A 24793-nucleotide genomic window follows, 5' to 3' on the forward strand; every position below is an offset into this window, starting at 1 on the left:
CTACACAAACCTCAAACATGGGTACCCAAGCTAGGTAAAAAGCTGGGGGGGAAACATAAAGGGACACCAGCCTCCATCCATGAGGACAAATCAGCCATGGGCTGCCTGGGTTTAGGAAGAAATCCCCTCCACAGACACATGTTGTACAGTGCTGGGTACTTTGTCAGCGCTCAAATGATACATAACAGCAACATTATTTGTGGGGTTCCACTTATCTTCATTCAGTGTAAAACTGGACAGACAACAGTGAGCTTGCAACAGGTTGAAATCTGGCACAAAAAATTGTTCACATGTGCAATACTTGCTCACGCGAGTGATCAGGTGCAGTGGTGCTAATCGAGCGGTCTTGTGCACACCTGGCCAGGGATGTGTCAGTGAGACTTTACCAAAGCTTCCACTACCAAGTGTAAAAAGTGTAAAAAGCCAGGAAACACAAGCCATCAGGAACAGTATCCCCGATAATGTCATGGCAAACCTGGTGTCTGAACTTTGTGACTTTGTCCTCACCCGTAACTATTTCACATTTGGGGACAATGTATACCTTCAAATCAGCGGCACTGCTATGGGTACCCGCATGGCCCCACAGTATGCCAACATTTTTATGGCTGACTTAGAACAACGCTTCCTCAGCTCTCGTCCCCTAACGCCCCTACTCTACTTGCGCTATGTTGATGACATCTTCATCATCTGGACCCATGGAAAAGAAGCCCTTGAGGAATTCCACCACGATTTCAACAATTTCCATCCCACCATCAACCTCAGCCTGGACCAGTCCACACAAGAGATCCACTTCCTGGACACTACGGTGCTAATAAGCAATGGTCACATAAACACCACCCTATACCGGAAACCTACTGACCGCTATTCCTACCTACATGCCTCCAGCTTTCATCCAGACCACACCACACAATCCACTGTCTACAGCCAAGCTCTTCGATACAACCGCATTTGCTCCAACCCCTCAGACAGAGACAAACACCTACAAGATCTCTATCAAGCATTCTTACAACTACAATACCCACCTGCGGAAGTGAAGAAACAGATTGACAGAGCCAGAAGAGTTCCCAGAAGTCACCTACTACAGGACAGGCCTAACAAAGAAAATAACAGAACGCCACTAGCCATCACCTTCAGCCCCCAACTAAAACCTCTCCGACGCATCATCAAGGATCTACAACCTATCCTGAAGGACGACCCATCACTCTCACAGATCCTGGGAGACAGGCCAGTCCTTGCTTACAGACTGCCCCCCAACCTGAAACAAATACTCACCAGCAACCACACACCACACAACAGAACCACTAACCCAGGAACCTATCCTTGCAACAAAGCCCGTTGCAAACTGTGTCCACATATCTATTCAGGGGATACCACCGTAGGGCCTAATCACAACAGCCACATTATCAGAGGCTCATTCACCTGCACATCTACCAATGTGATATATGCCATCACGTGCCAGCAATGCCCCTCTGCCATGTACACTGGCCAAACTGGACAGTCTCTATGTAAAAGAATAAATGGACACAAATCAGACGCCAAGAATTATAACATTCAAAAACCAGTCGGAGAACACTTCAATCTCTCTGATCACTCGATTACAGACCTAAAAGTTGCAATTCTTCAACAAAAAAACTTCAAAAATGGACTCCAACGAGAGACTGCTGAATTGGAATTAATTTGCAAACTGGATACAATTAACTTAGGCTTGAATAAAGACTGGGAGTGGATGGGTCATTACACAAACTAAAACTATTTCCCCATGTTTATTCCTCCCCCCACCCCGACTGTTCCTCGGATGTTCTTGTCAACTGCTGGAAATGGCCCACCTTGATTATCACTACAAAAGGTTCCCCCCCACCCCCAGCTCTCCTGCTGGTAATAGCTCACCTTACCTGATCACTCTGGTTACAGTGTGTAGGGTAACACCCATTGTTTCATGTTCTCTATGTATATAAATCTCCCCACTGTATTTTCTACTGAATGCATCCGATGAAGTGAGCTGTAGCTCACGAAAGCTTATGCTCAAATAAATCTGTTAGTCTCTAAGGTGCCACAAGTACTCCTTTTGTTTTTGTGAATACAGACTAACACGGCTGCTACACTGAAACAAAGCAAAGAGTGTAAACATACCACATGGCCCAGCAGCATCTAAATCTAACTAAAACAGGGAATCACTGAAGCCCCCTTTACTAATTCCATTGCCCCTCGTATCACCCATAGGTGCTGAAGGGCACACAAGGTTTCACACCTGGAGCAGAGTTCTGATTCCCGTGGCAGTCCCTTAATGTTCTTAGAAATCCAGCTCTGTGCGGTTTGAATTCTCCTCCCACCCCATAGAGCTTGGAATTGGATCCGCTTATGCCTCCCGGAGAGGGCCGTGCTGAGACTCCCTCGGTTATTATGCACTACAATTTTCCCCTTCTATATCTTGCTTCCTTCCCTCCAGCACTAGGCCTCCCCAAGACCCACGTAATTACCATCTGGCAAGGAAAAATTAGTTCAGAGCTTTCAGCCTCCACAGGGAGACCAGGTAGGGTCTGTATGCAGAGTTCCATTAACATCGCCCCACCGCCTGGACCCAGGGCTCACTCGACAATAGGATCTGGTTACCTTTTGTGTCCTGCATGACAATCGAGCTGTACTTTAAGAAGGTTATCAGCAGGTTGCTAGTCTGCACATCAGCATCCAAAGGCAGCTCTGCAGAGCTTATAACTGGAATAAAGCAGAAGAAAAGCATTTACTCTCTGCATATCACATACAAAAAGCAAGGGGAAGATACTCAAGGAACTTGATTCTCAGATGTTAGTGTCTGGGTGTAATGAACACATTTGTACATAAGAACAGCCAGACTGGGTCAGACCAAAGGTCCATCTAGCCCAGTATCCTGTCTTCCAACAGTGGCCAGTGCCAGGTGCCCCAGAGGGAATGAACAGAACAGGGAATCATCAAGTGATCCATCCCTTGTCGCCCACTCTCAGCTTCTGGCAAACAGAGGCTAGGGACACCATCCCTGCTCATCCTGGCTAATAGTCATTGATGGATCTATCCTCCAGGAACTTATCTAGTTCTTTTTTCAACCCAGTTATAGTCTTGGCCTTCACAACATCCTCTGGCAAGGAGTTCCACAGGTTGACTGCGTTGTGTGAAAAAATACTTCCTTTTCTTTGTTTTAAACCTGATGCCTATTAATTTCATTGGGTGACCCCTAGTTCTTGTGTTTTGAGAAGGAGTAAATAACACTTCCTTATTTACTTTCTCCACGCCTGTCATGATTTTATAGACCTCTCTCATATCCCCCCTTAGTTGTCTCTTTTCCAAGCTGAAAAGTCCCAGTGTTATTAATCTCTCCTCACACGGGTAAGCTGTTCCATACCCCTAATCGTTTTTGTTGCCCTTTTCTGAACCTTTTCCAATATAATTTTTTTGAAATTGGGTGACCACATCTGCACTCAGTATTCAAGATTTGGGCGTACCAGGGATTTATACAGAGGCAATATGATAGTCTCTGTCTGATTATCTATCCCTTTCCTAATGATTCCCAACATTCTGGCTGTTTTTTTGACGGCCGCTGCACATTGAGTGGATGTTTTCAGAGAACTACCCACAAGGACTCCAAGATCTCTTTCCTGATTTAGCTAATTTAGACCCCACCATTGTGTATGTACAGTTGGGATGATGTTTTCCAATGTGCATTACTTTGCATTTATCAACATTGTAGAGATCATCTGATCTTCCACTCCCCAGTCAGAGGTCTTGTGTCACAGTGAGTGGGGCTCAGCTCCTTCCAGAGCCCACCTCTCCTGCTCCGAGCTCTGGCAAGGGGTCCCAGCTCTCCCCTCCTCCTGACCCCATGCATGCAGATTATGCTGCTGCTTTGGCACTTCAGCGCCTACCAACCCCGGAGGCGACATGAGACTAATTCCAGCAGTCAGTGCAGATGAGGGTTACACCATTTTCATTTGGAGAGGAACGTGCCTGGGAAAGGCCCTGCTGAGCTTCAATAGTGGGACTTGAGCCCTTAAGAAACAACTCTGAAGAGGTTAAGAGCCAATTGCACGCCAGCCTCCCTCCCTTTTCTCTCTGGGGCATCGAAAAGTGCCACCTTCTCCTGAAGGAACAGTACAGAGCTGAAAAGCAGCGGCACTGAGCGAGGGGCTGGGTGACCAAGGAGCTTTGCTGTAGGCCAACGCAAAGATTTTTTTTGAAATGCCCACCAGTGTTTCCCAACCTAAAGCTTTACAGGCAGCAGCTCCACAGATTCACAACAGACAGAAGCCAAGGCGATCACGGCTTATGCGAACGAAACCGAACCACAACATGGCCAGGATGGGCTGAGCATTTCTGATACAGATCCTGCTCCCGTCCTCCATGCCTCCGACACCTCAACGTGAGGTACGTCTGCAGTGTGCTCTGCAGGCGGCTGCCAGTTACCCAGCTAACTCCCCTCCGCTCAGGTCCCAGGCCTCAGCCACCTCGATCCTGGGCTGGACTCGGGCAGTTCTCTTGCTCTCAGACTGGACTGCAGCACCCTGTGATCAGCCTTGCTGATCTCAGCAGGTCTGACAGGCTAGGTCTACGCGATTCCCGGCGCAGGAAGACATGTGTGCGCTCGCTTGGATTGAGCTGGCATGGGGTGCCTGCAGCGGTGAGCCGTGAGCTGGCCACCCCAGTACAATCCCCTTCCAGAGCCTAGGTATATGCTAGGGAGGCTAGCCTCAGGCAGGCCGCCAGGGCCACACTGCTGTTGGTGGTATGCTGCACAGACAGCACTGACCCAGGAGCAGTGACCTGCGGCCAGCCCAGCGGCCAAACAGTCTGCTCACAACAAAGCATTATTTATTTAGAACCAAGGCATTTCTGGTCTTAAAACAAGAGCTGGGGAAGACCCAACTAGCTCAAGCTGTCTCCACAGTGTCTGTCGGCCTGTCCCTCTGGGCAGCTCCTGGCAGCGGACCCACTCCCCGGCTCGCTCCTGAAAAGTTGTTTGCGACCCTTTGATCTGCTAGTTCCTGCCTGTGTCATTTTTGGCAGGCGCCATTGCCCTGCAGTTGCCCCTGGTGTTTGTTGGGAGGCTGCTTCTCTATAGCCCCTTACATTGCTCTCCTGCCTGCTCATCCGACAGCTCCCCCGGAATGAAAGCACAATGCCTGCCCTTCCCCCAGACACGTAGCCCAGGCTCTCTCAAGAACCAGGGGCCATGCCCGTTCCACAGCTCCACGGCCAACACAGCAGCTACCCCTCACATCAGCCGGGGAACCAACGCCGGTGCAGGACCTGGCAGCCCGTGTGCTCAGCAGCATAGCATGACATTACCGCTCTGCGATCTGCACCGGCTGGTGGGGGCTTCCAGCTGGAGTTCAAGGTGCCGTTTTAGACCAATTAAAGTCCTAAGTAGCTTGAGACCTGCTTACCTGCAGGAACCCTTTTTTTCAGGCCATACGGCCACAGACCTGGTCTCATTAAAGGCATGAGCTGGACCCACTTTTGGACGGGAGAAGGAGCTGCTAACAGCTCCAAGGGGCCCTGGTCTCTGGAATCCACTCCCTCTTTTCCATCTGCCTCCAGAGCAAGCCCAAAGCCTATCTCTTGGCCTGGCCTTTGGGGGAGAGAAAAGTAGCTAGAGCTTGCAAGAGGATTTGGGATGAGAAGAGGCTGCTGGTTTGATCCCTTATGCGACTGTATTTTTAATTTATGTAAAATGCACTTGGAGGCTGGGACAGGAGCCTTTACATCAATAACTCTAAATAAATGCACAGACCGCCTCTCCCTGCTCAAACTGCCTGTTGAACCCCACCACCCCGCGGCGAGATAAGTAAGGGTTAGAGCTCGGATGAGCAAACAGGCACGGAAGGGGGAAGGGACTTATCCAGAAATAGCATCCAGGAGCCCAGAGTCCAAGGCCTCTGCTCTAAGTACCGATCAGCAGGGCTTCTCTAACGACTGTACCTGAGCACTGCTGCACACGGACCTTAGGAGACCAGTGTTCCATGCCCAGCAACAGGAGACTGAACTCACAAGGAAGTTCCAGCCCCAATCAGGTTTCTGGCCCTGCGGCTCTAAGTCAGATACCTTAGGATATTTCCATTTTTAAAAGCCATCCAACTTAACCGGCACTGACATGCAGAGGGGCCCAAACAATAGCTCATAGAGGTCTGTGTGCTCATCTCTAATACAAGGCTGCGGTCCACGGAGATGACGGGGCCAAGCAGTCAATGGGGCCTGGCACTTTGAATCAAACTGGAGTAGTGCAGGATGGGGCCTTCATTTGCTGGGGGCTGCACTTCTCCAGGGTCTGCAAGCGGCTCCATTTAATGCAGAGGCTCTTGACAGGTTGCTAACGTGACTCTCAAACAGCAAAGTCCGTGCACCCCTCTGCTGTGGGATTGGAAGCCTTCTTACCCCCAACATTATGAATTGCCCATGAAGATTTAGCCAAGGTCAGCAATATGCATTCACATCCATACTGGCTCTTTCCAGAGCCGCTATGATGAATGCAGTTGATTAATATTAAACAACAGTAAGCAAATCAGCATTTAGATACCATGGTGACAGGCACCTTAGATTTGTATATTACGGATGCACAGTTCACAGCAAACAGAAAAAGTCTTATGAAAAAAAAAATCACTCTGCAGAACCCATCACTGCTGAACCCAGTTAACCCTACAGCTATAGCTTTTGTATGAAGACACAGGCTTTATTTTGAAACTTTAAAAGGGCTTAATTCATGGGAGAGGCTAACAGCTGGAGGAATTTCATTTCAGAACACAAGCCTGTTTTTAAACCCAAGCTGCACAGAAGAGTGCCTGGAACCCATACATGGATTTCTGCATGCTTTGTATCTTGAAAATAGCTTGGCTTATTTATTTTTTTAATGCATCAGAAAGAAAGAAAAAAAAGGCTTCCATTCTAAAGCTGAAATGTCTTGTGCTAACTCTAAGCCAAGAGCAAATTTTACAGTTGAATTGCAAAACCCTGCAAAATGAGAGGAATTCTGACATAGCTTGAAAATAACCGCACTGCTGGGGAGCAGCCCTGTAATTAAACCAAACCTAGGCTCAAGCGCTTGGCGTCGCAGAGAGGCTGGAGCAAAGATAAGACGACAGGGAACGTAAATGAAAAATGCCTCTCAACATGATCCCTGCAAGTTAAGATCAACTCCCTTTTCTTAAGCTTAAGAACCCTCCGAGCAGCGGGGAGCTGCCATCGAAGGCTAAGCTCCCTGTGTCTGTTCAAAGGGGGCTGACTTCTCTCGCTAAATGAAAAAAGGAGCTGGTTGTAGGTAAGCACAATCCTGTCGGTTGTGTAAGGAAGCGTGTGGGTGGAGACATTAGCAATGAACAGTCTGAAAGGAAGCGCCTGGCCCGCTGCCTCACACAAAGCACATACACGGGGAGGCTCGAGACATCTTTTTTTTAACTGAAGCTTTTGATATCCATGGTAACCAGGCAGAATTCATCCTTGTGGAGAAGAATAGTCTTCAGCCGGGGTATCAAATGACCCGAACAGCAGACACAAGAGGGTAACCCATGCTGCTCTCGCTTCAAGACATTGCCAAATTGTGCTCTATTCAAACAGACTCCATTCTTCTATTAAATGCTTTCTTCAGACACTGATGGTGTAAGGGAAGTTAGTGACAAATGCTGCTAGATTTCTCAGAGTGGGTTAAGTCTACACGATCTCAAATAATGAGCCAGTCTATAGAGCTCTCGTATGCATTAATGCACACATTAAAGTATCTTGTTTAGAACAACCAGGCCCCCAGATCTCAGTTTAAGCCGTCATTTAAAAAGCTGCTCTGAAGAATGGACAGAGGCAATAGAGAAATAGCTCCTGCTTCCCAAACAGCTTGGATTCAAATCCTAGGTTAATTTCCAGCTGGGAACAAGTACATTAGTGACAAGCAGGCGCCCACTGTGACTAACTGCCTGGGAGATGAGCTCTACCGAAACCTCCTAAACATCAGACGCACCCATAAACAAAGCCCTTAAAAAAAACATGAATTGTGTGGCTGCATCCGTGTGGAGACACACCGGGACAGGGGGGCTGTGTCAGTCCTCTTCTAGCAAGATGTGGCTTTAGCTATGGCTTTGGGAAAGATGCCAGCAGTTCCTCTGGGCAGCATACACAAGAGCAGAGAGTCTATGTGATTCTTCTTGTAAGTAGCAGAAATAAAAAGCCATCTAAAGTGTCCTCTGGTTCTGCTTAACAAACCAGGCCTCCCAGGAAGACAACAGGAAATCTGTCTCCAGATAGAATGGGTTAGCTGCCACCTTGAAAAACTGCTTTGCCATTTATTTTACGGTTCATTTTAAATGCTAACACCCACAAGAGGATTAAACATCTCACCATCTGAAGAAGGCGGAGTGGTCCCGAGTGGAGTGACTGGCGTTGTTGGAATTGGGCTTATCGGCACTGTCACCAACCCCATTTCTGGATGGCTCTGAAGCAAAAACACATGATCTCAAACACACACATTTTATACACCACAGTTATATGGAGCAACACCCACTAGGTGTATTACCCCAGATGACACAGGCTGCAGATGTGTCGGCAGACACCAGAGCTCAAGTCAGCAGGTGTTCAGCCACCACCCTAAACAGCACAGGGGATAGATGGCCCAGTGGTTTGGGCACTAGCCTCAGAGTTGGGAGACCTGGGTTCAAGTCTCTGCTCCACCACAACCTGCCTGTGTGACCATGGACAAGTCACTTAGCTTCTCTGCATCAATTCCCCAAGCTGTGACATATGGGAGACCAGATGACCTGGTGGTCCCTGCTGGCCTTAATCCCTGTGACTTCTGTGTGCAGTCGGGATAGGAGCAGTGCCCTGCCTCACAGGGTGTGTGAGGACTGTAAGGCACACAGATACTATGGTGATGGGGAAGACACAAACCCACCCCACTAAGAGCTTTTGGTCACCCCCCCCAGGTGTTTTCAGAATGACCCTGGAATATTTAATACCTGCCCTTCCAGTCCTCCTCTGCCCTTTTAAAATGGGATTCTCATTTGTTTCATGGGTTCACATTTTAAGAGAACGGCAATTGACTATGTTCCTGCCCTGCTGAAAAGCGTGAGGGTTCAACAGAAGACAGCACTACAGAAACATCATCATCCATCTGTTCTGCTTCCTTCAGTTGCCCTTTCTCCCCAGCGCCTCTTCACTAACTGCTCCAGGCCTAATTGCTGGTCGAACCTTATTCGCAACAGGTGTACGAAGGATTTGAAAGTTAGGGACCGTGTTGTAGAACTACTAGAGGGATGTAAACCACACATTTTATGGGACGCATGGGCACTTGCTACCACTCAAAGTCCAATCTAGGAAACATAGCTTTAAAATACATTTTCCTTTGAAAACATGTTTTCTCCCATGCAATAAAACCAAGGGGTTTCGCCCCCACCCCTCAAAAAAATCCAGCTGTCAGCCAAGGTATATAGCGCCACCTAGCAGCAAGAGATTAATATGAGCAGGTTACAAGGAGCTACAAAGACAATGTAATAATAATACTGCGAATCTAAGTTTAGCCACTTTCGCAGCTCCCCGGGCCATGCCTAGGTATCAGTGGTTGGAGATTCCTGCAATACTGGGGCAGGCAGAGAATGCGATCTGAGCCATAAGTTTCTTCCATTATTTTTGTGGAGCTTTAAGGCACGTTATGCCCTACTTCAGACAAGGGTTACTGACAGCCCACCCAATGGCTTCATCAGGTCAGTACATCCCAGTGTGTGCCTGGGCCTGTCTAGGGCTGCCTCCAACCACGGGCTGGCAGCATGACCAGACTCATTACTGTCTGCCTCCAGTGTGTCTGCTGGGTGTGCAAACCCACGGGGCATTTAGAGAATCAGCCTGAGCTTTTTGATCAAAGCTATGGATGCATCCACTGCTCTTCAGACACACACCCGGCTTTTATTGTTCCCCCTCACAGACTGATACTGCCGTTCTCAAGATAGGACAATTTACCTACAAAGAAGTTTAACTTCATCACATTCTCCAAGCACGTTTGTACAGAAACTAGCGTTTGAAACAAGACTCTTGTTGTAGCTGTTTATTCTCTAAAACAAACTGCTGAACTGTGAGGCCACACAGGGGATCAGAGATTAGATTCCTAGCTCCCAGGCTAGCAGGGAACAGCCCACCCTCCACGGTGATTTCTGATCAGACCCTCCAGCCAACCTCAGGGCAGCATTAACAGGGTTTAGAGAGAGTCACCTCGAGCCCTTCCCAGACACAAAAATGGGTCAGTCTGACACAAGACATCCCCCAGAAAACTTCTCCTAGAAACCTTTTTAATTCTTTTCTGTGGCAGAGTGAGAAATAAGGGGTGCTGCATTTCCTAAGTCACCCTGAATCCGGGCCCTAGCCTGCTTCTGCTCCTACCTGACTAGGAACTATAACAAAACCCCAGAGGCTCCAGGGAAGGAAAAGATGGACTGACAGATCTAACTGGTCTTCTCCAACCCTGCCATGGATCGGCTGTTGAAGCGCTTTTGTGATTAAGCTCCCTCCCTCCCCGCCCCACAGGCATGGAAAGGAAACACACTGAATGGGGCCCCACCTGTGCCAACACGGTGATGAAGTTGCGGTTTAAATGAACGGCTTCGTAGAGGGCCAGAAGAATCGCCTCATTCGTTCTGCAAGAGCAGCAGAAAAGCAGAGTTAGGGTCAGGGCTGCACTCCGGGGACAGCCATCAGAGCAAAGGATTTTCTGAAGCGACTCATGATTTGGTGAGCCCAGCCGGAAACACCTTCAAGGGGTCTGTTTCAGAAGCGGCACGCACCCACCCTCTGAGAGCCGAGCCCTTTTTATTTAAGGTGCATTGAGTTGGGCACCCCCAATTACTTAACACTTTTGAAGACCTTGGCCATGGTCTTGGACCCCCTTGACCTTCCACCAAAGGACTCGCCTTGCTTCTCACTCTCCAGCATTGCTTTCTCTTAAAGTCCTTGCATGAGAGCACAGAGCAGCCGGCTGCCTCCACCGTTGCCGCGTTACATTGGAGTGGGCACGGAGGAGCAGCTTTTACCCTCCTGATTGGAAAGGTAAGCGCTCCTTGGGGCAGGAGCCGTGTCCCCCACTATGATCTCCAACCCCGAACACAAGAGTGGTGCTCCATGAGCAGTAATTCCCCTCCCACTCCCTACATCCAACACTCGCACACAGCATTACAGAATGCTCCCCAGAGCCAGCCTGCCCATGGCTCCTACAGCCCCAGCTGCTTCTTTCGAGTCCCAGCCTCGCCCGTCATTTGCAGTTGCAAGGAACAAATTTGGTTGCTAGGCCAGAGCGGACATCGCTTCGGCTTGTTTTCCTACATTAAAATGGCCCCATAACGGAAGAACAGCGGGTGACATTTTGCGATTCAGAACCAGTAAGGTACATTGCCGTTCGCTGTGCGGACAATGTCTGTGTACTTACTGGACGGAGATTTTCTCATCAGCATCGGCTATGAACATGCTGCCCACCTATGGAAGGAAAGAGCATTGCACAGCTTTATGAAGAACAGTAGGGAAAGCTGTTGCCACTGCTTACAGCTAGCAAGAGCGGGCAGGGACAGGACCTGAACGCTGAAAGGCCCTGCTTGGCTTGTAGACAAGGAGCAGGGCAAGGGAAGTCCCACAGCTTCCTTCTCCAGGTGGCCACGAACTGCCCCTGGAAGAAGCCTCCCCCAGGACACATCTCGTAGCTACAGCGAGCCCCCGCTCAAATGACAAAAGACGATGACTGATTCCCAGAGCTGGATCTCTCAGTGGGCTCCCCACACAGCCACAGACAAAAGGTTTATGGCAATGCCTTTCCCATCGCCTTGTGCAGCAACACTGCTTTGTGTCGGGCAGCTTCTGCAGAAGAGCAGCGATTATTTATTTCACGGCAAAGGCTGTTTAAAAAAAAGAGTCACGTGCAGCTTTTAAAATGAGAATGGAGAAGAAAATATTTCTGATTCTCAACCAAAAAACAGTGAGCTCCTTGCAAAGCACAGCAATAGGATCTGTGGTGTCATGCACATTGCTCACTCTCCCTCTTCAGAGCCTGATCCAAAGCTCACTGAAGTCAGTGGAAAGACTCCTGCTGAATTCAGTGGATTTTGGATCAAGGTCTCGCAAAGTCCCATGTACTTTATTTATCTTTTAAGTACTGAAAAAATGCTCTTTCCTCACTCACCATATTGGTTAAGGCTGAGAAAAAGCCACTCTGGTGCTCCTCTTCCTTATCTTTGTATTGCCTGAACAAACAGGGTGACAGCAACAGAAAGTGGGAAGTTACACACAGAAAAAGGGTCATTTTATCCAAATCCCCATACAACAGACACGGCAGGTCAGGACAAGAGCTGGAGAGCGCATCAACATGCACGTTGACTTTTCAAGGAGCTTGTGAAGAGAGATGCAAAGGGAGTTCAAATCCCTGTTACGGGACAGCCTATGCAGCGGTGGGGTGGCCAGGTTGGTCTCTGGATATTAGAGACACATGGTGAGTGAGGAAGAAGCTCCGTGCAAGCTCAAAAGCTTCTCTCTCACCCACACAAGCCGGTCCAATGAAAGGTATTACCTCCCTCACCTTGTCTGTCTTCTGGAGAAGGGCACAGTCTGGGAGCTAACAGGAAAGGTGAGCATTGTGTTACCTGAGGCAAAGGTCACACTGTTGCTCAGCCAAGACCTACCCAGTCTGGAGTGAGATGAGGACAGGAGCTAGGGAAATCTGAAAGCCATGCTCCCAAATAGCTGAGACACTGAACTGCCAGGAAACAAGGCTCATTAAAAACCCTAACTCATAAAAGAAAAACATTTTCAGTCATTTGTTTGGACTTTGATATTAATTTACTATTTCACAGACCCCAGTGGTGTCTGAGACCATCTGAGACAAGGTCCTTCCCGTGAGGAGCTTATAATTACTGAGAATGCAACAAGCGAGGGCAACAAACCAACTGCTTTTGGGGAGGACAAGCAGGCTACAGAGAACAGAGATTGCATAGCTTTTCGGGAAGGCGTGGGGGCATCACACTAGAGGGATATTTTTTATTTTTTGCTTCACTATATATAAATATAAATCTAAAAACCATATTAAGGGATCTGTTGACTGACTTCTTGTGGGTGTTGCCATAGACGTAGGTTTGCAGCAGCATTTGCAACACAAAAACCAAAGCACTGGGCTGCTGCATGAAACCTGAAAGTGAAGTTATCTAATAAACGAACGCAAAAGTGACCACACGCACTTCACTTGTCAAGATGAACGAAATACAAAAAGTAAACTGCCTACATGGTGAAAAGCAAAGCAGATGACACAAACTGACAGCTTTTCTTACACCGAGGGTGTTATTCGGTAAGGAAATCCAGAATCACTAACCCCAAGGGTTCAAAAAACATGAGAGATTTTACAAACTGAGCATTTGGGGCTCTTTTCTTGGCCTACAGGCTCTACTCACTTCACCTTTTCCAATTTTCTCCACAGCCACGAGGGCTAGAAAATTCCTTTTCTTGTGGTGTTTTTTTTGTTTGTTTGTTTTTTTTGTTTTCGGTTTTTTTGGTAACGAAAGCCAAGATTCTCATGTGCTCTCCCAATTCCAGCAGCTGGGGTTTTAAGAAAAACACCAAATATCCCAAGATCCAAAATCAAATCATGAGAGTGGGCAACTCTCAATGAGGGGGGATTTTATAGCTGCTTTCCACTACCTGAAAGGGGGTTCCAAAGAGGATGGAGCTCGGCTGTTCTCAGTGGTGGCAGATGACAGAACAAGGAGTCATGGTCTCAAGTTGCAGTGGGGGAGGTTTAGGTTGAAAATTAGGAAATACTATATCACTAGGAGGGTGGTGAAGCACTGGAATGGATTCCCTGGTGGGGTGGGGGGGGTGGAATCTCCTTCCTTAGAGGTTTTCAAGGTCAGGCTTGACAAAGCCCTGGCTGGGATGATTTAGTTGGGGATTGGTCCTGCTTTGAGCAGGGGGTTGGACTAGATGACCTCCTGAGGTCCCTTCCAAACCTGATATTCTATGAGTCTATGAACTCTGGAAATCAGTTTTCATTACCTGGGCTGATGGTTTCCAACCCTGGGGCACACAGAGAAGCCTTTAATCTAAGTGGTCTAACTTTCAAAGCTCACAACTTCTGATGACTACAGTGGGAACTGCAAGCGCTCAGTGCTTCGGAGTGTCCGGTCACTTTGATAGAGGTGCCGAATTCTGGCCATTCCTTTTAACCTGACTCTGTCTACTTAACTCTCCTGTAACGGGGCACACCTTCAGTCTGGTACAGAGACAAGAGCAATGGGGTCACCGCTCATCTACACCTCCAGGGCAGGCAGGAGAGTAGCAGAGCATGCTACCAGTGCTGCAGCACTATAAGCTATCAACATCTGTTTAACGGGGGTTAAGAGGAACTCTTCCCCAGGGGCAGATTATCCTATCGCTTCCTACTGTTGGATTTCTTGCAGCTTCTTCTGAGGCAGCTGGTCCTGGCCCCATCTGAGACCGGGTACTGGTTCAGATGGACCCTGGTCTGCTCCAGTCTGGCAATTCCTGCACTCCCAGATGGCTGTGTGTGTTTCCGATGGGCTGTCAATGTTTCTGGCACAGCGGCACTCAATGACTCATTCATTTTCACGTCACAACGTGAGATTTTACAGGCGACTCACAAAGATGGGAGTAGAAACATACACCAAAGAGCTGTCTGGTTTTCCCGAAGGCCAGGCCTCTCTTGAAGTGCATCTGCCAGATTCCTACTAGCAACAACAGCAGTAACAGCCTCAGAGAGTTGAGGGCCTCAAACCGCAAGGCAGTTCCAGCATCTCCACCACACCAGGAGCACCACGGAAATGCTGGTGGAAGGGGACAGCAGCGGTGGGGTCGAAAAACAATGAGACGTTTATGAAGGCGGATTTACCTGTTGTACTCTGATAATGCCTGGGCGATGACAAGACCCATTCCCTGCAAGAATATAGAACAGCTTTACTCTGCAATCCCACACCACAGAAAACCAAAGGATATTGCCTGTATGAAGCTCCTCCCCCACCCACATCCCAGGGGACAACACACAATTTAGCGTGCTAAATACGGAGTCAAAGAGTGTGGCACAATTTACAAAGCCAGGGCCCTAGCCAGGGGTCAGCATGGATTAACGCTAACCAGGGTCTGGGTAAGTTAAACAGACGTTCCAGAGGAGAGAAGTCTACTCCAAGGAGCTGCCAACGTGAAAGCTTGCTCATCCACCAACCTCAGTTCAGTGAGAGAGCCTTAAAAGCCAGCTTGTGTCAGAGCACAGATAGATGCTAAGCCCCAGCTCACAGTGAAAGCCTCAGATACAGGCAGGCTTTAAAAATCCAACAGAGCCAGCTTAAAATCCATCAGTCACCATATAGGCTGACTCGATACAGTCATGGCAGTTCAGTCTTATGAGCAGACAAAAGCCTGGCACAGAAACAGCAAAGTCCAAATGAGCCTGGGGTTTCTTCTTTATCTTAAGGTTTCCTAATTCAATATTCCAGACATCATGAAGGTTACAGTAAAAGGTGGTAGGACAAACCTCACAATCTATCGTACTAGACCTTCCACACCTGCAAGTGCAGCCAGAATTTGATATTTAAACTCAAGATATTTTAAAATGCTTCCAAATCAACCACATAACCAGGAGGACAAAACATCATCTGTTAAAATTACATGAATCTGGGAAAATTCTGAGTCTGTATGGGACACAAGAAACAGGAGCTCAAAATCATCTTAAATTACATGGCTGCTAACACTAAGAAACCCCTTCATCAGTAGATCTCAAAACCTAAATAAATCTCAGGGTAGCTCTGAGAGTTATGTATGATCTTCATTTTACAGCTGGGGAAACTGAGGCAGAGCTATGTCAAATGACAGAGCAAGTCAGTGTCCAACAGAATACAACCCTGAAGTCCTGGCTCCCAGTCACCTGCTCTTACTCCTAGACAACAAATCCTTCCCTTCACACAATTCAGAAGGAATCTTTAATATCTGATATCCTCTCGGCAACATTAAGGAAGATTAAGTGTCGCTACAGAAGAACCAGGGGCTGTTCTCATTTCAGTCACACTCCCACGCTGGCAGACAGTAAGCTAAGTTGACAAGGGATGGAGGGGACACAGATGGTATGTCTGTCCTGCACCAGGCAGTAGTTTACACTCTGCACAGCTGATTCTATTACAGCGAGAAAGCGCCTTTGACTGCAAGGGCCCCTTTGGGCAGCTCACCTCAAGGACACAGAGATGGCCGATTTTAGCACGTTACTTTCTACCCGTCCAGGTCCTTATTACAACTAAACATTGAATTGTTACTGGATCAGGAATCCATCTCTCTCCCCCACTCCTAGAAGCTGATTTAGTTGGGGTCGGTCCTGCTTTGGGCAGGGGGTGGGACTAGATGACCTCCTGAGGTCTCTTCCAACCTAATCTTCTGTGATTCTAAGTCTCAAAGGTCCCGCTAGCAGGGAGGCCAGACATGCTGATGCTCTCTGCTGTAGCACAATCCCCTCCAGGCTAGGTCAAGACACACGAGGACACAGAGCCCCGGAGAAGATTGCAAGGAGCTGCATACTCACGTTGAGCGTGGCCTCGTCATCTACAATAGAGAGTTTCACAATGTACGGATTCACCGACTGTTAAACAAGAGAAGAAAGGAAAGTTTTGTCTCTGGTTTAAAAAAAGCCTGCTGGCTATTCAGCAAAGTTTCCACAGCTTCCCCTGGAGGTTTCTTCCCACTGCCCCCCCACACAATGCAACAGCAGCCATTCACTGCATTGAAACCACTGGGCTCTGGCTCCCCTCCATCCACTCAGCCTCCCAAGGAATTGGTGGTTTTTCTGGCTTTGCCCTCGGTGAGATGAGCCACCAGTGGCTCAGCTACGCAGTCAAGATTATCTTTTATTATTAGCTTGGTAAACATCACCCAACCCTTTCATTACTGACACGTGGCACCGCGCAGCAGGCCCAGGTAGTGATGCAGAGACCGAACGTTACCACGGTCTGCGACTTCTGACTGTGCAATAACTGCTCGCGTGAGGCACCAGGGAAGGCCTGATAATGTTAAGGAACCATCTATCACAAACTGCCAGGACTAGAGCTCAGTCCTTCCACGTTCAGACTGCTGAAAGCTTGGAATCCAAGGAGCATACAAATCATCTGTACCAGATGACCAGAGGATAGCTAGCAGAATGCCAATTTTTAAAAAAGGCTCCAGAGGTGATCCTGGCAATTACAGGCCGGTAAGCCTGACTTCAGTACCAGGCAAATTGGCTGAATCTAGAGTAAATAATAGAATTATCAGACACACAGATAAACACAATATGTTGGGGGAAGAGTCAACATGGGTTTTGTAAAGGGAAATCATGCCTCACCAATCTACTAGAATTCTTTGAGGGGGGTCAACAAACACGTGGACAAGGGGGATCCAGTGGTGATAGTGTAGTTCGACTTTCAAAAAACCTTAGGCAAGGTCCCTCACCAAAGGCTCTTAAGCAAAGTAAGGAGTCATGGGATAAGAGGAAAGATCCTCTCACGGATCAGTGACTGGTTAAAAGATAGGAAACAAAGGGTAGGAATAAATGGTCAGTTTTCACAATGCAAAAAGGTAAACAGCAGTGTTCCCCAAAGATCTGTACTGAGACCAGTGGTGTTCAACATATTCAAAAGTGATCTGGAAAAAGGGGTAAATAGTGAAGGGAGCAAAGTTTGCAAACAATACAAAATTACTCAAGATAGTTAAGTCCAAAGCAGAGTGTGAAGAGTTACGAAGAGATCTCACAGAACAGAGTGACTGGACAACAAAATGGCAGATGAAATTCAGTGATGAAAAGTGCAAAGCAATGCACTTTGGAAAACATAATCCCAACTATATACACAAAATGATGGGGTCTAAACTAGCTGTTACCACCCAAGAAAGATCTTGGAGTCATTGTGGATCATTCTCTGAAAACATCCGCTTAATGTGCAGCGGCCATCAAAAAAATTGAACAGAATGTTAGAAACCATTAGGAAAGGCATAGATCATAAAACAGAAAATATCATAATGCCACTGTATAAATCCCTGAGACACCAACACCTTGAATACTGTTTGGAGTTCTGGCAGCCCCCTCTCAAGGAAGATATATTAGAAATGGAAAAGGTACAGAGAAGGACAACAAAAATGATTAGGTGTATGGAACAGACTCCAAATGAGGAGACATTAAAAAGACTGGGGTTGCTCAGTTTAGAAAAGAGACGACTAAGGGGGGATATCATAGAGGTCTATAAAATCATGACTGGTGTGGAGCAAGTGAATAGGGAAGTGTTATTTATCCCGTCACATAACACAAGAACCAGAGGTTACCCGATGAAATTAATAGGCAGCAGGTTTAAAACAAATAATACAAGGAAGTACGTCTCCACATGATGCACAGTCAACCTGTGGAACTCCTTGCCAGGGGATGTTGTGAAGGCCAAAAGTATAACTGTGTTCAGAAAAGAATTAAATACGTTCCTGGAGGATAGGTCCATCAATGGCTATTAGCCAAGGTAGTCGGGGATGCAACCCCATGCTCTGGGTGTCTCTAAACCTTTGACTGCCAGAATCTGGGACTGCACAACAGGGGATGGATCACTCAATAACTTCCCTGTTCTGTTCATTCCCTCTGAAGCACCTGGCTCTAGCCACTGTCGGAAGACAGGATCCTGGGCTAGATGGACCTTTGGCCTGGCCCACTATGGCCATTCTTATGGTCATCTGAACTCCCAGTTGAAGGAAATGTCCAGACTAAGCCCCTGTAGAGAAGCCACTAATATTTTAAATAGCATTTTTCGTTAGTAAAATATGTTTGTTTATGCCAAGTTGTTTACCCCTGTCAATGCAGAGACTAGCCAAGGCAATTTGGGACTGGCTCAAACAAACAAAAAAGGGGCAGGGGAAGGTTATAAATACGCAGCAAAGATCCTTCAGATGCAGCCTCGATTTATCAAACATTTTCTCACTGAGTTACCCAACTTTACAACTAGCTTGTCAGAGATGCAGTGCCTTGCTCAAGGTCACACAGTGAGTCAGGAACAGGGCAGGGTAGAGCCGAGCCCACTCCCAAGCTTTCAGCTTCATGACAATTAATTTTCCTCTTCAGTTATATTTAGGAGTTTAAACCCAGAGGAGATGGTATATTAGGACAGACCAATGATCCGGGTAACCTGGTATCCTGTCTCCAATAGCGTCCAGTACTATATGTTTGAGACAATGGCAGAAAACCCCCACAGTGCACCTCACTGAGCAACACTACCTCATGGGAAAAGAACGGAAATTTCCTGACCCCAGCTTATGCTTTCAGGCTGGAGGAAAGAGCCTTTTGAATAACTGCATATACCATTCTTCATATAAGTATAATCTTCAAAAACTAAATAGAATCTTTGCTTCAGTAACATCCTGCAGCAGTGAGTTCCACCAGTTGCTGATTATATGCATCTGACAATCATTTCCTTTTACCTTTACTTTTCTTGAGTGTGCTAAGTTCACATATTCTCTTGCTCTACTACTAGAAGGATGGGAAACAAGGAGAACAGTCTTCTCAACACCTAGTATCACTTTCTAGACCTCTGTCACCTCTCTCCTTATTCACACCTTTCCAAACTAGAGAGACCAAATCATTTTAACTTCTCCTCACAAGGAAGCCCCTTCTCGTGTGTCTAATTAATTTTCACTGCCCTTCTCTGAGCTTCTCCTTTTACTCGAAAGCCTTTAACAAGATGAGGTGATCACTTGGGACACAGCAATCTAGACACACACCTCCCGTTGGTATATATAATGGTGTTATTCTCTATTCCCTCACTCCCATTTCTGAGGACTGTCACAGCACACAGAGAAGACTATTTCCCTGAGCTGCCCACAGTGAATTATAGAACCGTCCCCTACTCTGAGAAGTTACAACTCATTCTGAACCCACCCATGTATCTGAGTAATTCCATTTCTTCCTTTCGGTGTGCATTAGCTCACACTATGATCTGTCTGAATTGACAGCGAGTTGCCCAGATACCCATTTACATTAGGCCTTCCTGGCATTCCTCGCTCACCTCTCCCCACAGTTTCAGTGTGTCCTTTATTTTCTCCTGCAAGAGACTTTTGCTCAAGTTTTAGGAGAGTAAATAAATTACATCTGCCATTTTCCTATCTCCACCCGTGGGTTCCCGCCTCAGAAGCTAGGTAGGAAGCATTTCTAGTAAGCTAGAAGTACTGAGAAGCCATTAGAACATCACTGGTGCAGTACGGGGGGCTGAGATAGATCTTCAGCTTCCGACTGCCTCTCCTGAGAGAAAACAGAAAAATATTACCCCAGCACTCCGGAGGAAGCTGATCTTTTCTAACCACGACCTTCACAGAACAAGCATTGCAGCACTCACTCTATTTGCCAGACAGGAGTTAGAGCCTCACTCCTGGAGATGAGACACACTCAAGGGACATCTCTTATAGGCTACCTAAATCAATTACTGAGAAATCATACAGAAGCAGAAATAAACACAGTCAGGGAACCTCATAAGGACAGGGCGGCTACAACCTCAGCGGAGCAGAACCTATGCAACTAAGTGACCAAAACCATTCTCGATTCCTCCAGAAGCGTAGCAGAGCGAAAGCGGCTCATGCACTGACCACCCAGCTACTTAACAAACCAATGGAAACCAGAAATTCTTCACTAAGAAAACAAAGGAGAAATACAGACTAAATCCATACAATCCCAACAATGTTAAAGTTAGTCATGCAAATGCAATCCAGAGTCCATTCATTTATGCATTCGCTGCAGGTCGTGGTGGAATCACACAGCTGTACAGCCACCCCTGCAATTCACCCTCTCCCCAGCCAGAGGGCCTCGCTCTGCAGCCAGGCCCTCTCGGCAGGGAACTCTGGCCCGAGTAATGAGTGGGGGCAGAGCCATTCATCTCCCTATGGGCACTAGGGGGCACAGTTTTAGACCCTAGCTCCCTCACTGCTACTGCAACCACCAAGTAGCTGCAGCCACAGGGCAACAGAGAAAGGAGGAATCAGGGGAGAAAGGAGTCACCCAGCAAGCTAAGTGGAGCCTCCAAGCTCCTTGGTGCAAGCAGGGGAGTGGAGAGAGAAGAGGAGTGTGCCTTGTTTACATGGGGCCTTGGTATTCCCCATGCCACTCTTCAGTCAACACTGGGGCTAGGGGCAGGGAACAGCTCAAGAGCCCAACTCCTCAACTACGCTGAAAGCTCAACAGCTGCAGGAGATATACAAAGCTGAGAGAGAGACCAAAATATCCCAGGGCTGGGAGAGGAAAAAGCAGAACCAACTGACTTCTTTTAGGCTGGGGATTGCATGAGAGTTTTGCAGCTAACAACCATAGTAACACTACCAGCTAATTAGAGAAGCAGAGGAACCGAAACAAACTGAGAAATAAACCCCCTTCAAATGTTTGACTCCCCTCAAAACCAGTGACTCCCCTGTCGCGTAAGAAAATGTGACGGGTAACTCATCTTTCTAAACAGACCAATTTCAAATCATTCACGTTTCTGACAGAGCTCCTATCAAACAGCATGTGCTCCGACTCTCCTTTTCAAATTCCCTTTCAAAAGATGTGATAACAGGTTTCCTGCTCCCTCCTTGCTAAAGGGTCTTTTCAACCAGCGATTGATTAGTTGGGATCAGTGAAACTCACTAGACACATCAAAGCGCTGCCATGCACCGAGCCCTGCACGGATACAAACTGTTTCTGCAAACACGGTCTGCGGATATAAAGTGGATATCTGCAGATTTGTAGGGTGCTAGATATAAAATTTGGATTCACAGCCATCTGCGATCCTCAAACATGGTCCACGGATATCTGCAGAGTTGCAAGGCTCTAGCCACGCAAACAGTAAACAATGCAAAAGAGAAAAATATTTTTGCTAACATCTTTCAGTTCTCCTCATCTTAGGCAACGTTTGTAACTCTAGTAGGCACAACATTTCCACGCAGAAAGGTGATTTTTCAAGTTGATGTGGTTTTTTAAAGGGATATATCAACTTAAGTCCTGAATTTCATTTTTTCATCTCCTACCCTCACAAGTAACACGTCAGATGGCTAGAAATAGTACAGATTAGAGAAAAAACATTATTCTCCCTCTCTGCCCAAGTTTATTTTCTACCTTTGACAGGCCCGCGTATAGCTAGTCTCATTGCCTCCCTTGTGTAGTCAATGATTTAATTTCCCCTGTTCACATGGGTCTTTCACAGAGCAACAAGGGAGAGTGAAATATTTTCTCTGAAATAAGAATGATTATAAAACTACCAGGAGTGACAGAGGGACTTGGGCAGGTATCGTACCTGAAACTACTTTAAACTCTGTTTCTGAACACGACTAGATTTCAGGCAGACTTTGTCCCTTTATAGTTCTGCATAAAGAATACACATCTCTTCAGTTCCTATAACAGCAGCTAATCAGAGAACGGAGATATATAGTGCAGCTGCATTGGTTATGAAATCTTGGACGGATATTCCACATGGAGGTGTAAAGACTAGGAAACAGAGATCCCAGAAATCTGAAAGAACATGCTCATACAAACACAGTGGTGCTTTCTTTAGAGACACCCACAAAACCATAGGCAACTAATCAATTCTCAGCCCAATTAGATTTCCTTAAGCAAATGGAACAACAATTTAGCAACCTACGAGACACAAAATAAAAGGGCACTGATAAACAGTAATATAGTCAAAGAAACAGGCAGGAATGCAAAGGAAAATAAGCCATGAAACAATTTGACGTGCTGACAGCCAAGCACCAAACAATCCAAACTCTAAAAACGCCCAAGTAAGGCAAGGGAAAGATGGCTAGTCTCCCACACAGCCAGGATAATTGCTGCAGGCAGAGCTGGGAACACAGAAGGCTGCCTGACACTACCCATAAGATGACCCTGCTTTCAGTTGCTTTTAACTTTGCCAAACTTTGTTTGGGCTGAAATTTTCCATGCCGGATGTCTGCCTCAGGCTGATTAAGAAGAGAATGTCAGCAATTCATTCATGTTGGATGCCCAACTTGAGATGCCTAGGGCCTGATTTTGCAGCGTACGTCGCATGGTGTGACACTTTATATGTTCACAGCCCCCGCCAACTTCAGCTGCGGCTGCGAGTGCTCAGCACTTCTGCAAATCAGACCCTTGGGGCTAAGTCAGGCACCCAGAAAATGAGGAACAAACAGTTAGTGACCCCCTGTGGAAAGTCTGGTTTAAGAACAGCCCCGCACTCACAGGAACTCTGTGGCGGGGCAGGGACAGAATCCAGCTCTCCAGGGCAGCATTCGACTGCCTTCACCGAGAGACCATCTTTTTTCATCCTGCAACACTCTACCACGTTCACTGCACACTTTCCAATTTTTCCAACGAATGAAGCAGGGGTCCTACAGACAACAGTCTCCTCCACTACACAACCCTGATTCATGCCCAGAACAAGTCCATCCTGTGCACTAAATGAGGCAGGGTCCTATGGAAGAAATAGCATGTGATCATGTAATTAAAGACTGTACGATAATGTATACACAAGGAGGCTGAATTCAGATTGCACAGGCAAACTAAATTCTGTCATCTCCTAGCTTCTGAATGCTTTGCAAGCTTATTATTCTTTTAATGAACATAAGAACAGCCAGACTGGGTCAGACCAAAGGTCCATCTAGCCCAGTGTCCTGTCTTCCAACAGTGGCCAGTGTCAGTGCCCCAGAGGGAATGAACAGAACAGGGAATCCTCAAGTGATCCATCCCTTGTCGCCCATTCTCAGCTTCTGGCAAACAGAGGTTAGGGACACCATCCCTGCTCATCCTGGCTACTGGTCATTGATGGACCTATCCTCCAGGAACTTATCTAGTTCTTTTTTCAACCCAGTTATAGTCTTGGTCTTCACAACATCCTCTGGCAAGGAGTTCCATAGGTTGACTGTGCATTGTGTTAAAAAATACTTCCTTTTGTTTGTTTTAAATCTGCTGCCTATTAATTTCATTGGGTAACCCCTAGTTCTTGTGTTACGACAAGGAGTAAATAACACTTCCTTATTTACTTTCTCCACATCAGTCATGATTTTATAGACCTCAATCATATCCCCCCTTAGTCGTCTCTTTTCCAAGCTGAAAAGTCCCAGTCTTACTAATCTCTCCTCATATTGCAGTTGTTCCATACCCCTAATCATTTTTCTTGCCCTTTTCTGAACCTTTTCCAATTCCAGTACATCTTTTTTGAGATGGGCGACCACATCTGCACACAGTATGCAAGCTGTGGGCATACCAGGGATTTATATAGAGGCAATGTTTTTGTGTGTAATTTCCTATGGTTTTTAAAGAGCTGACTGGAAAAACAAATTCCATAATGCGGAACCACACTGAACCCCACATGGGTCAGAGCAGGCCCACTATCCTGTTCCATACAGGTTCTTAGCTCACCCTAATCTCTGCAATACCTGAGCACCTTCCAGCTGCACATCAAGCGATACGGCTACCATCTCCACCCATGGACAGTTCTCTCTCATTCGCTCCTGGGAGAAGAACTGTGTGTGTTGTGGAGTGTTCTGTTTCAGTAGGGCGGGGTGTTAATGTCCATGCTGCTCTGTGTTTACATGAGAGGAGGCAAGCTGAAGACATGCCCCCTGAACTGGAAGGAGAAGGTGGGGGGAGGTGGCTGGTCCTTAGTTTCTGGGAGAGTTCATTCCATGGTCCTGGGCTGATCCCCATGAAAACACCAACTTCTTATGGTAAAAGGTTCCAGTCTGCCTAAGGAGCGGGGCTGTCAGCTACAGTCTTCAATCAGAGCATTAGGCTCTTTCAGACGTGCTAGACTGGGGCATCCTGAGGTAAGGATCG

General features: G+C 47.1%; 1 protein-coding gene across 2 annotated transcripts in view; it reads right to left on the reverse strand.

Moving 5' to 3' along the window:
• Positions 1-24793, reverse strand: part of ARMH3 (armadillo like helical domain containing 3) — a 185901-nt gene that overhangs the window by 133521 nt on the left and 27587 nt on the right. For both annotated transcript variants that reach the window (XM_074959495.1, XM_074959494.1), the window contains exons 9-15: positions 16544-16600; positions 14870-14913; positions 12158-12218; positions 11414-11460; positions 10553-10628; positions 8347-8440; positions 2611-2712 (exon numbers count right to left, since the gene is read on the reverse strand). In XM_074959495.1, coding sequence (XP_074815596.1) covers positions 2611-2712; positions 8347-8440; positions 10553-10628; positions 11414-11460; positions 12158-12218; positions 14870-14913; positions 16544-16600 — 481 coding nt within the window. The remainder of the gene's footprint in view (positions 1-2610; positions 2713-8346; positions 8441-10552; positions 10629-11413; positions 11461-12157; positions 12219-14869; positions 14914-16543; positions 16601-24793) is intronic.

The sequence above is a fragment of the Natator depressus genome, chromosome 7 (assembly GCF_965152275.1).
Source record: "Natator depressus isolate rNatDep1 chromosome 7, rNatDep2.hap1, whole genome shotgun sequence".
NCBI classification, from domain to species: Eukaryota; Metazoa; Chordata; order Testudines; family Cheloniidae; genus Natator; species Natator depressus.